The following is a 13,114-nucleotide window of genomic DNA, read 5'->3' as shown; positions in this document are numbered from 1 at the left end:
TTTTTTAATTATTTGTTTTAATAAGAAATTTAGAAAAAAAATCTACATTTTTCAAAAAAAAAAATAAATTGTAATTTAAAATTTTTAATTTAAATTATTTAAAAAATTTTATTAATACTTTAATAATTTTTTTTAAAGAAAATTGAAAAAAAAATTGAACATATGGTATTAAAAAAAAATAATTTGAAAATTAAAATAATTAAAAAAAATTAATAAAAAAAATTAAAATAAAAAAAAAAAATAATTAATTTTAATAAAAAATAATATTAATTTATTAATAATTTGCTAAAATTTCAATAAGTTTAAAAACATTCAAAAATATCTTTTTAATGTTTTTTTTTTTTTAAATTAAAAAAACATTTTTTTTTTTGCAAATCATATAAATAATTAAATTTTATTCGTACAAAAAATTTCAATAAATAGGAAAAAATTACAAATTACTTAAGTTCGAAAGTGCATCGGTAATATTCAAAATGCACGGAGACCAAATCTGATCAAAATTATCCAATCCATCAAAAACATTAAAATAAGTACTTGTAAAAGTCGCAATGAGTCCAAAAAATATCACCGCAATCGACAACAAACAATCACTCTTCAGCACATTATAAAATGCGTGGCAACTCGATTTCCAAACACTTGAATTTTCCTCGACACTCATTTCAGGAACAACTGACATTATTGCGCCATATCCCGAATATTTCTCTTTGACTTCTTTCTGAACTCGTTTAAAGACTTGCTCGTCATCCGTTGAAGCTGAAACGTCTCTTAATTCTCGCACTGTGGCTCGTTCTTCGTCAAATTCGCGTTCCATCTTGAGGATTTTCGTGTAAAATAACGGCGGAAGGATGAAAATTAGCGGGCCTGTGAGAGTTCCGCCAATGAGTCCCATTACGACATCAAATCGCGGCAAAAGTTCGCCCAAAATGACAGCTAAAGCAACGAGCGCTGAACGAATTACGCATCTTTTAAAGGAAAAATCACGTGAAGCGCCGAGAAGATCTTCGATGTGTTGAAAAAGAGCTGAACTTCCAACTGCTGAACTGAGACAAAGTTGCAACGTGACGAGAAGAATGATGAGATAGAGATCCCAACTGCGAGGAAGTGACTCGAGAACGTTCGCTGTTGTGAAAATTCCGTAACGATAGGATGCGAGAAGGGTTGTCATCGCGGAAAGGAAGCAAGTTGCTGAAAGAAAATTAGAAAAAAATATTAGAAAAAAAAATTAATTAAAAAAAATATTTAAGAAAATAATTCAACTTAAATTCGTAAAAAAAAAATTTTTTTAATTTAAAAAATTTAATGAGAAAAGATTTCTTAAAAATTTTTTTAAAATAATTTCAAACAATTAAATAAATAAAATGCAAAAAAAAATTAAAATTTAAAAACAAATTTTTTTTTTGATGGGTTTCAAAGCTAAAAGTTAATAAATATTCATTCTAAAGTTGATTTCCATTGCTATCTGATCGATTTTTGATGAAATAAAAAAAAGTACGATTTTATCATATGAGGAGCAAAAATCGTACTTTTTTCTCAAGTCAATTTTCAACCAACTTTTGATGGGTTTCAAAGCTAAAAGTTAATAAATATTCATTCTAAAGTCGATTTCCATTGCTATCTGATCGATTTTTGATGAAATAAAAAAAAGTACGATTTTATCATATGAGGAGCAAAAATCGTACTTTTTTCTCAAGTCAATTTTCAACCAACTTTTGATGGGTTTCAAAGCTAAAAGTTAATAAATATTCATTCTAAAGTCGATTTCCATTGCTATCTGATCGATTTTTGATGAAATAAAAAAAAGTACGATTTTATCATATGAGGAGCAAAAATCGTACTTTTTTCTCAAGTCAATTTTCAACCAACTTTTGATGGGTTTCAAAGCTAAAAGTTAATAAATATTCATTCTAAAGTCGATTTCCATTGCTATCTGATCGATTTTTGATGAAATAAAAAAAAGTACGATTTTATCATATGAGGAGCAAAAATCGTACTTTTTTCTCAAGTCAATTTTCAACCAACTTTTGATGGGTTTCAAAGCTAAAAGTTAATAAATATTCATTCTAAAGTCGATTTCCATTGCTATCTGATCGATTTTTGATGAAATAAAAAAAAGTACGATTTTATCATATGAGGAGCAAAAATCGTACTTTTTTCTCAAGTCAATTTTCAACCAACTTTTGATGGGTTTCAAAGCTAAAATTTAATAAATATTCATTCTAAAGTCGATTTCCATTGCTATCTGATCGATTTTTGATGAAATAAAAAAAAGTACGATTTTATCATATGAGGAGCAAAAATCGTACTTTTTTCTCAAGTCAATTTTCAACCAACTTTTGATGGGTTTCAAAGCTAAAAGTTAATAAATATTCATTCTAAAGTCGATTTCCATTGCTATCTGATCGATTTTTGATGAAATAAAAAAAAGTACGATTTTATCATATGAGGAGCAAAAATCGTACTTTTTTTCTCAAGTCAATTTTCAACCAACTTTTGATGGGTTTCAAAGCTAAAATTTAATAAATATTCATTCTAAAGTCGATTTCCATTGCTATCTGATCGATTTTTGATGAAATAAAAAAAAGTACGATTTTATCATATGAGGAGCAAAAATCGTACTTTTTTCTCAAGTCAATTTTCAACCAACTTTTGATGGGTTTCAAAGCTAAAAGTTAATAAATATTCATTCTAAAGTCGATTTCCATTGCTATCTGATCGATTTTTGATGAAATAAAAAAAAGTACGATTTTATCATATGAGGAGCAAAAATCGTACTTTTTTCTCAAGTCAATTTTCAACCAACTTTTGATGGGTTTCAAAGCTAAAAGTTAATAAATATTCATTCTAAAGTCGATTTCCATTGCTATCTGATCGATTTTTGATGAAATAAAAAAAAGTACGATTTTATCATATGAGGAGCAAAAATCGTACTTTTTTTCTCAAGTCAATTTTCAACCAACTTTTGATGGGTTTCAAAGCTAAAAGTTAATAAATATTCATTCTAAAGTCGATTTCCATTGCTATCTGATCGATTTTTGATGAAATAAAAAAAAGTACGATTTTATCATATGAGGAGCAAAAATCGTACTTTTTTCTCAAGTCAATTTTCAACCAACTTTTGATGGGTTTCAAAGCTAAAAGTTAATAAATATTCATTCTAAAGTCGATTTCCATTGCTATCTGATCGATTTTTGATGAAATAAAAAAAAGTACGATTTTATCATATGAGGAGCAAAAATCGTACTTTTTTCTCAAGTCAATTTTCAACCAACTTTTGATGGGTTTCAAAGCTAAAAGTTAATAAATATTCATTCTAAAGTCGATTTCCATTGCTATCTGATCGATTTTTGATGAAATAAAAAAAAGTACGATTTTATCATATGAGGAGCAAAAATCGTACTTTTTTCTCAAGTCAATTTTCAACCAACTTTTGATGGGTTTCAAAGCTAAAAGTTAATAAATATTCATTCTAAAGTCGATTTCCATTGCTATCTGATCGATTTTTGATGAAATAAAAAAAAGTACGATTTTATCATATGAGGAGCAAAAATCGTACTTTTTTCTCAAGTCAATTTTCAACCAACTTTTGATGGGTTTCAAAGCTAAAAGTTAATAAATATTCATTCTAAAGTCGATTTCCATTGCTATCTGATCGATTTTTGATGAAATAAAAAAAAGTACGATTTTATCATATGAGGAGCAAAAATCGTACTTTTTTCTCAAGTCAATTTTCAACCAACTTTTGATGGGTTTCAAAGCTAAAAGTTAATAAATATTCATTCTAAAGTCGATTTCCATTGCTATCTGATCGATTTTTGATGAAATAAAAAAAAGTACGATTTTATCATATGAGGAGCAAAAATCGTACTTTTTTCTCAAGTCAATTTTCAACCAACTTTTGATGGGTTTCAAAGCTAAAATTAAATAAATATGCATTCTAAAGTCGATTTCCATTGCTATCTGATCGATTTTTGATGAAATAAAAAAAAGTACGATTTTATCATATGAGGAGCAAAAATCGTACTTTTTTCTCAAGTCAATTTTCAACCAACTTTTGATGGGTTTCAAAGCTAAAAGTTAATAAATATTCATTCTAAAGTCGATTTCCATTGCTATCTGATCGATTTTTGATGAAATAAAAAAAAGTACGATTTTATCATATGAGGAGCAAAAATCGTACTTTTTTCTCAAGTCAATTTTCAACCAACTTTTGATGGGTTTCAAAGCTAAAAGTTAATAAATATTCATTCTAAAGTCGATTTCCATTGCTATCTGATCGATTTTTGATGAAATAAAAAAAAGTACGATTTTATCATATGAGGAGCAAAAATCGTACTTTTTTCTAAAGTCAATTTTCAACCAACTTTTGATGGGTTTCAAAGCTAAAAGTTAATAAATATTCATTCTAAAGTTGATTTCCATTGCTATCTGATCGATTTTTGATGAAATAAAAAAAAGTACGATTTTATCATATGAGGAGCAAAAATCGTACTTTTTTCTCAAGTCAATTTTCAACCAACTTTTGATGGGTTTCAAAGCTAAAATTTAATAAATATTCATTCTAAAGTCGATTTCCATTGCTATCTGATCGATTTTTGATGAAATAAAAAAAAGTACGATTTTATCATATGAGGAGCAAAAATCGTACTTTTTTCTCAAGTCAATTTTCAACCAACTTTTGATGGGTTTCAAAGCTAAAATTTAATAAATATTCATTCTAAAGTCGATTTCCATTGCTATCTGATCGATTTTTGATGAAATAAAAAAAAGTACGATTTTATCATATGAGGAGCAAAAATCGTACTTTTTTCTCAAGTCAATTTTCAACCAACTTTTGATGGGTTTCAAAGCTAAAAGTTAATAAATATTCATTCTAAAGTCGATTTCCATTGCTATCTGATCGATTTTTGATGAAATAAAAAAAAGTACGATTTTATCATATGAGGAGCAAAAATCGTACTTTTTTTCTCAAGTCAATTTTCAACCAACTTTTGATGGGTTTCAAAGCTAAAAGTTAATAAATATTCATTCTAAAGTCGATTTCCATTGCTATCTGATCGATTTTTGATGAAATAAAAAAAAGTACGATTTTATCATATGAGGAGCAAAAATCGTACTTTTTTCTCAAGTCAATTTTCAACCAACTTTTGATGGGTTTCAAAGCTAAAAGTTAATAAATATTCATTCTAAAGTCGATTTCCATTGCTATCTGATCGATTTTTGATGAAATAAAAAAAAGTACGATTTTATCATATGAGGAGCAAAAATCGTACTTTTTTCTCAAGTCAATTTTCAACCAACTTTTGATGGGTTTCAAAGCTAAAATTTAATAAATATTCATTCTAAAGTCGATTTCCATTGCTATCTGATCGATTTTTGATGAAATAAAAAAAAGTACGATTTTATCATATGAGGAGCAAAAATCGTACTTTTTTTCTCAAGTCAATTTTCAACCAACTTTTGATGGGTTTCAAAGCTAAAAGTTAATAAATATTCATTCTAAAGTCGATTTCCATTGCTATCTGATCGATTTTTGATGAAATAAAAAAAAGTACGATTTTATCATATGAGGAGCAAAAATCGTACTTTTTTCTCAAGTCAATTTTCAACCAACTTTTGATGGGTTTCAAAGCTAAAATTTAATAAATATTCATTCTAAAGTCGATTTCCATTGCTATCTGATCGATTTTTGATGAAATAAAAAAAAGTACGATTTTATCATATGAGGAGCAAAAATCGTACTTTTTTCTCAAGTCAATTTTCAACCAACTTTTGATGGGTTTCAAAGCTAAAAGTTAATAAATATTCATTCTAAAGTCGATTTCCATTGCTATCTGATCGATTTTTGATGAAATAAAAAAAAGTACGATTTTATCATATGAGGAGCAAAAATCGTACTTTTTTCTCAAGTCAATTTTCAACCAACTTTTGATGGGTTTCAAAGCTAAAAGTTAATAAATATTCATTCTAAAGTCGATTTCCATTGCTATCTGATCGATTTTTGATGAAATAAAAAAAAGTACGATTTTATCATATGAGGAGCAAAAATCGTACTTTTTTCTCAAGTCAATTTTCAACCAACTTTTGATGGGTTTCAAAGCTAAAAGTTAATAAATATTCATTCTAAAGTCGATTTCCATTGCTATCTGATCGATTTTTGATGAAATAAAAAAAAGTACGATTTTATCATATGAGGAGCAAAAATCGTACTTTTTTCTCAAGTCAATTTTCAACCAACTTTTGATGGGTTTCAAAGCTAAAAGTTAATAAATATTCATTCTAAAGTCGATTTCCATTGCTATCTGATCGATTTTTGATGAAATAAAAAAAAGTACGATTTTATCATATGAGGAGCAAAAATCGTACTTTTTTCTCAAGTCAATTTTCAACCAACTTTTGATGGGTTTCAAAGCTAAAAGTTAATAAATATTCATTCTAAAGTCGATTTCCATTGCTATCTGATCGATTTTTGATGAAATAAAAAAAAGTACGATTTTATCATATGAGGAGCAAAAATCGTACTTTTTTCTCAAGTCAATTTTCAACCAACTTTTGATGGGTTTCAAAGCTAAAAGTTAATAAATATTCATTCTAAAGTCGATTTCCATTGCTATCTGATCGATTTTTGATGAAATAAAAAAAAGTACGATTTTATCATATGAGGAGCAAAAATCGTACTTTTTTCTCAAGTCAATTTTCAACCAACTTTTGATGGGTTTCAAAGCTAAAAGTTAATAAATATTCATTCTAAAGTCGATTTCCATTGCTATCTGATCGATTTTTGATGAAATAAAAAAAAGTACGATTTTATCATATGAGGAGCAAAAATCGTACTTTTTTCTCAAGTCAATTTTCAACCAACTTTTGATGGGTTTCAAAGCTAAAAGTTAATAAATATTCATTCTAAAGTCGATTTCCATTGCTATCTGATCGATTTTTGATGAAATAAAAAAAAGTACGATTTTATCATATGAGGAGCAAAAATCGTACTTTTTTCTCAAGTCAATTTTCAACCAACTTTTGATGGGTTTCAAAGCTAAAAGTTAATAAATATTCATTCTAAAGTCGATTTCCATTGCTATCTGATCGATTTTTGATGAAATAAAAAAAAGTACGATTTTATCATATGAGGAGCAAAAATCGTACTTTTTTCTCAAGTCAATTTTCAACCAACTTTTGATGGGTTTCAAAGCTAAAAGTTAATAAATATTCATTCTAAAGTCGATTTCCATTGCTATCTGATCGATTTTTGATGAAATAAAAAAAAGTACGATTTTATCATATGAGGAGCAAAAATCGTACTTTTTTCTCAAGTCAATTTTCAACCAACTTTTGATGGGTTTCAAAGCTAAAAGTTAATAAATATTCATTCTAAAGTCATTTCCATTGCTATCTGAAGTTTTTTCTCAAGATTTCCATTGCTATCTGATCGATTTTTGATGAAATAAAAAAAAGTACGATTTTATCATATGAGGAGCAAAAATCGTACTTTTTTCTCAAGTCAATTTTCAACCAACTTTTGATGGGTTTCAAAGCTAAAAGTTAATAAATATTCATTCTAAAGTCGATTTCCATTGCTATCTGATCGATTTTTGATGAAATAAAAAAAAGTACGATTTTATCATATGAGGAGCAAAAATCGTACTTTTTTCTCAAGTCAATTTTCAACCAACTTTTGATGGGTTTCAAAGCTAAAAGTTAATAAATATTCATTCTAAAGTCGATTTCCATTGCTATCTGATCGATTTTTGATGAAATAAAAAAAAGTACGATTTTATCATATGAGGAGCAAAAATCGTACTTTTTTCTCAAGTCAATTTTCAACCAACTTTTGATGGGTTTCAAAGCTAAAAGTTAATAAATATTCATTCTAAAGTCGATTTCCATTGCTATCTGATCGATTTTTGATGAAATAAAAAAAAGTACGATTTTATCATATGAGGAGCAAAAATCGTACTTTTTTCTCAAGTCAATTTTCAACCAACTTTTGATGGGTTTCAAAGCTAAAAGTTAATAAATATTCATTCTAAAGTCGATTTCCATTGCTATCTGATCGATTTTTGATGAAATAAAAAAAAGTACGATTTTATCATATGAGGAGCAAAAATCGTACTTTTTTCTCAAGTCAATTTTCAACCAACTTTTGATGGGTTTCAAAGCTAAAAGTTAATAAATATTCATTCTAAAGTCGATTTCCATTGCTATCTGATCGATTTTTGATGAAATAAAAAAAAGTACGATTTTATCATATGAGGAGCAAAAATCGTACTTTTTTCTCAAGTCAATTTTCAACCAATTTTTGATGGGTTTCAAAGCTAAAAGTTAATAAATATGCATTCTGAAGATGATTTTCTTAATTTTTAAACAAATTTAAAAACTTCAATTAAAAAACTCACTTAAAATCCCGTAACAAACAGCTTTCCCAATCTTCCGTTTCTCCTTCATGTCAACCTGAATCGTCAACAGCATCGGATGAATATCAAACTGAAACGCAATAATCCCGTAAGCCTTCAACAAATTAATCGCCGGCGGCGGATCCATGCTCAAACCCGCAAACGGTTCATATTCCCTCACAATTTCCTCCTCCCAAATATCCGTTGCATTATTCGTCACATTTCCTCCGACCCACAAATCATCGCTCGTGTTATCGACGATATTTGTGTCATCAAAAATTGACAACCACGTGAGCACAGCAACGGAGGAACAAACCGTGACACTCACTGAAGCCAAAATTTTCATATTTTTCGGCGATCCGAGCCACATAAGGGGACACAACAAGCATCCGATGATGATCAACCAATAGCAGAAGGAAAATTTAAACGCGCCGTGTGTGATTCGAGAGCCAAGTAATTCCAAATTTTGCGAAGCGACGAGCAAATTTGGGATTCCGCCGCCAAAAACAGTGACATCGAGCAAAATTGTCACGAGATAACTCATCTTTTTGCCGAAAGTTAGTTCAGCTATTGCAGCATATGGGTAGCGATTTTGGTTGTTGATGGAAGGCTTGAGACGTTCAGCAATTACCCAACAACGCCCGAGAATGACAGCTGTGTAAATTTGCATCGTTATCACGAAGAGAACGAGAGGGACGCCGTAAAGACCTGAAAAAATTAAAAAAAAAAAATGAAAAATTTTTGGTAAATGAACAGATTTTAATTTAATCTTTAAATTTATATTGAGAAAATTTAATTTGATTTAAATTTTTTAAAATTTTATTTTTTTTTTAACTTTAATTTTTTTTTTTTAATTTTTATGAAAATTTTAATAACTTTTTTTTTATTTTAAATAATTTTAATATTTTTTAATTAATTTTTTTTTTTTTAATTTTCATTTATAGTTGATTTTTTTATTTATTTAATTAATTTATTTATTTTTCAAAATCTTTAAGTTTAAATTTTATTTTTAATTATAAAATTTTAATAAACTTTAATATTTTTTATTTATTTTATTTTATTTATTTTTTTTTTTAAATTTTTTCACTTTTATTTTTTATTTATTTTTAAATTAATTTTTATTATTTATGAAATTTAAATTTTATTAATTTTTTTATATTAAATTTTAATTTTATTCTTTAATAAATATTTATCTATTAATTTTTTTAATTTTTTTTTACACTTTTTTTTTAGCTTTTTTAATAAAATTTGTTATTTTTCTCATTTTTTTAATACTTTTTCAGTTTTTTCACATTTTTTCCAAAAAAATACACCAAATTATTTCCCAAATTAATTTGAAATCCGACAAAACCTGAAGAAAAAATGACAAAACTGTTGAAAGTGTATCGAATTACGTACCGCACAGAATAATGCTTCTCGGCAATGCGACAATGGGAAATACGCCGAAGAGATCGATGACACAAAGGCTCGCGAAGAACAGTGACAAAGTTTTTGATCCATGTTGAAAATTTTGCTGTGAGTGCCTCGGAGCTTCTTCTTCTTCATCAGATCCCAAAAGAAAATCCTCTTCAGACATTTTTACGGAAAATGAGACGAAATCGACGTTTCAAGTGCAGCAACGAATGAAGACTGAAATAGTTTTGAAAGAAAAAATGAATTTTTTTTAATAAACGAACAGGAAGGTATTCAGAGGGAATTTTTTTCTATATAAAAATGTTAAAAGTACTGCCCAGTTGTGTTTACATCAAAGAAGCCAAAAAAGTGTGACGTGAATTTTTTAAACTGAAAGTCATAAAGGTATAAATTTGAAATTTGCGTTTCGTTGCGTTTTTATAAAAATATTTTTTTTTTTTTTTGAAAAATTAAAATTAAATTAAATTAAAAGAGAAATTTAATAAAAAAAAATTAGGTAAATATTTTTTGAGAATTTATTTTAATTTTTCCTTTAAAATTTAATCCATTAAATACTCACCAAAATTTTTCGTGACAAAATTAATACTTTTTTATTCCAAAATTTCTTCAAAATTGTTTAAACTTAACTTTATTAACGTATTTTGCGCGACAAAAAACACGCTTGCTTGCCATAACTTGCTGTTTAAAACTAATAATAATCACAAAAATCTGGAAATTATGTTGAAACTATCTCTCTGTGCGATGATAATAGTGAGTAAATGACGATGATTGACCCTTTTTGTACAGTTTAATACAAAATCACGATGCACAAAAAACGTATATTTGTAAACAATATGATAAGCAGCAAATTTTAGACTCGAATTATTTTGTGATGATTTTCCGTGCGGAGATGCATCGTTTCGGGATCAACTTCAAACAGTCTGTCATGCGATTTGATCTGTTGCGTTTTAAAGTTTCGGTAGATTGTGTAAGCAATTATCCATAAATAGATGCTGATTGCTAAAAAAAAAAAATAAATTTAAAAAATTTTAATTTTAAATAAGAAAAATAAACTTTAAAATAATGAAAAATAAATTTAAAAAAAAATATTTTAAAAAAATTTAAAATTTAATTTTGTAAAAATTTAATATTAATTATTTTAAAACAAAAAATAAAGTTAAATAAAAAAAATAATTAATGAAATTAAAAATAAATAAATAAAAATTTAATTATAAATGTTAAATTAAATAATTAATATAAAAAATAATTAAACAAAAACATTAAATGAAAAAAAAATAAATAAATTAAAAAATAGTAAAAATTAACAAAAGGTACAATTTAATTTTTTTTTTAAATTAAAATAAAAAAAAATTATATTTTCTTATAATAATGGTATGAAAAATATTTTAAAAAAATTAAAAAAATAACAATTTTTATTTAAAATTAAAATCGAAAAAAAAACTCCTTAAAAGTTTTCATACCATTATAAGAAAATATATATTTTTTTTATTTTAATTTAAAAAAAAAAATTAAAAAAATAAAAGAACCTTTTGTTAATTTTAACTATTTTTTAATTTATTTATTTCTTTTTTCATTTATTTTTTTTTGTTTAATTATTTTTTATGTTAATTATTTAATTTAACATTTATAATTAAATTTTTATTTATTATTAATTATTTTTTTTAAATATTATATGAGAAATTATATAAAAAAAAATTTTTTCTGTGTCTTACCATTAATAACCATCAATTTAATTCCATAAAACGGATCAATGTAGAAAACGTAAACATTCCTTGCAATTGACGGAAACAATTCCAATCCTCCAATCACGAAATAAGTCTTCATAAGGTCCAAATTTCTCATTGCGACGCCCAAAATGAGAGTTAAAATTATTAAAACTCCAATTATTCGCCACATAATAATTGTTCCATCGAGAATTTGATCAGCTAAAAATTAATTTCTTTAAAAAATAATTAAAAAATTTGGAATTTCATCAAACTTACCATCATGCGGCGTCAAGGACTCCGGACTGTGATCATATCCCAAATACGTATCGATAAAAATCGATGCATGACCCACGATTGACAAAACGCTCAAGATAAAACATCCAATTTCGAGATCGATGCAGCAACAACAAACTCTCGGCAATGCCATTTTTTTTTATTAAATTTAATTTAAAAACAATTTGAAGAACTTGTGCCTTCTGTATTCTTGAACGAACAAATTATCACTGCAGAATATTCTTAAAAACGGAGAGAGATGCGATAAAGAATGATGATGAATGGAAAGAGGAACGCACGAAGAAATTGTTATCATCAAATTTTTGACTCTCCATACAGAGGAGACTACGATGATTCACCTTTTGAACCTGATTTTGTGTTGATAGGATACGTACAAAAATTATCGTCTTTCAATATTAGTCAGATTTTAAAATTTTTGTGTGTTTTTGTTTGTTATCAGTTCATTTTTTGGATGTTTCAACACGAGACAACAAATTTTCTGTGTTATTGAATTTTTTAACGGCAAAAATTTGAAATTTTTGAAAAGGAAATGAAATTTAAGTTGAAGAAATCATCAATAGATGGCGCTTTAAAATAAAAATAAAATTAAAATTTATAAAAAATATCAATAGATGGCGCTTCAGAACGTAAATATTAATAAAATAAGATAAAATTTTCAATAGATGGCGCTTTATTATACAAAAAGTACTCTAGATGGCGGTTTAGGTCCAAAGCTTCGGGAATTTCGTTAAAATTTTCTAAAATTTTAGCTTTAAAAAAAATAATAATTACAATAGATGGCGCTTGAGAACGTTAATTTTGATAAATTCAGAGGAAATTGTTGTAAGTTATCGCTTAATTACACAAAATTTACTCTAAATTAATTTAAAGAGGTTTTATAAAGAAAATTTCAACAGAGAGAGCTTCTTTTCATGATTTTTTTTTATGAAAAAACTTTCATTAGATGGCGCTTTATTATACAAAAAGTACTTCAGATGGCGCTTTTTAAATAAGTTCTTCAGGATTTTGTTGAAATTTTCATTAAATTCAGTTTTAGAATAAAAATTATACAACAGATGGCGCTGTAGAACACAAATTTTATGAAATTTAGATAAAATTGTTGTAAGATGGCGCTTAATTATTCAAAATTCACTCTGCATTTCTTATTCGAAAAAAAAATGTCAAAAATTTTTTATTAAAAAAAATCTCAACAGTCTCAAGCTTTACTTCAGAGGGCGCTTTTTGAACCGTAATTTTACTCATTATGAGAAATTCGTCGTTAGATGGCGCTTTAGGATAAAAAATTTTTCCTCAAAATGAACTTTTTCAATG

The 13,114-nt window shown here is 26.5% G+C and overlaps 1 protein-coding gene across 2 annotated transcripts; it reads right to left on the bottom strand.

Annotated features, from left to right (window-relative positions):
- Positions 1–381: 381 nt before the first annotated feature.
- LOC134833442 (uncharacterized) lies at positions 382–12,230 on the bottom strand. 2 transcript variants are annotated; one of them, XM_063847758.1, is made up of 7 exons: positions 12,142–12,230; positions 11,786–12,024; positions 11,516–11,728; positions 10,363–10,802; positions 9,789–10,019; positions 8,394–9,098; positions 382–1,185 (listed from the first exon to the last, which is right to left on the bottom strand). In XM_063847758.1, the coding sequence occupies exons 5-7, from the start codon at positions 9,964–9,966 to the stop codon at positions 431–433; spliced, it is 1,638 nt and encodes a 545-aa protein (XP_063703828.1). In that variant the 5' UTR covers positions 9,967–10,019; positions 10,363–10,802; positions 11,516–11,728; positions 11,786–12,024; positions 12,142–12,230; the 3' UTR covers positions 382–430. The 2 variants fall into 2 exon arrangements, with proteins under 2 accessions (XP_063703828.1, XP_063703827.1); XM_063847757.1 differs by lacking the exon at positions 12,142–12,230 and having other exon boundaries at positions 11,786–12,089.
- Positions 12,231–13,114: the final 884 nt, after the last annotated feature.

The sequence above is a fragment of the Culicoides brevitarsis genome, chromosome 3, assembly GCF_036172545.1.
Source record: "Culicoides brevitarsis isolate CSIRO-B50_1 chromosome 3, AGI_CSIRO_Cbre_v1, whole genome shotgun sequence".
In the NCBI taxonomy this organism is placed as follows: domain Eukaryota; kingdom Metazoa; phylum Arthropoda; class Insecta; order Diptera; family Ceratopogonidae; genus Culicoides; species Culicoides brevitarsis.
The sequence above is the reverse complement of the archived record's forward strand: the minus strand, read 5'-3'. Positions and strand labels throughout refer to the sequence as shown.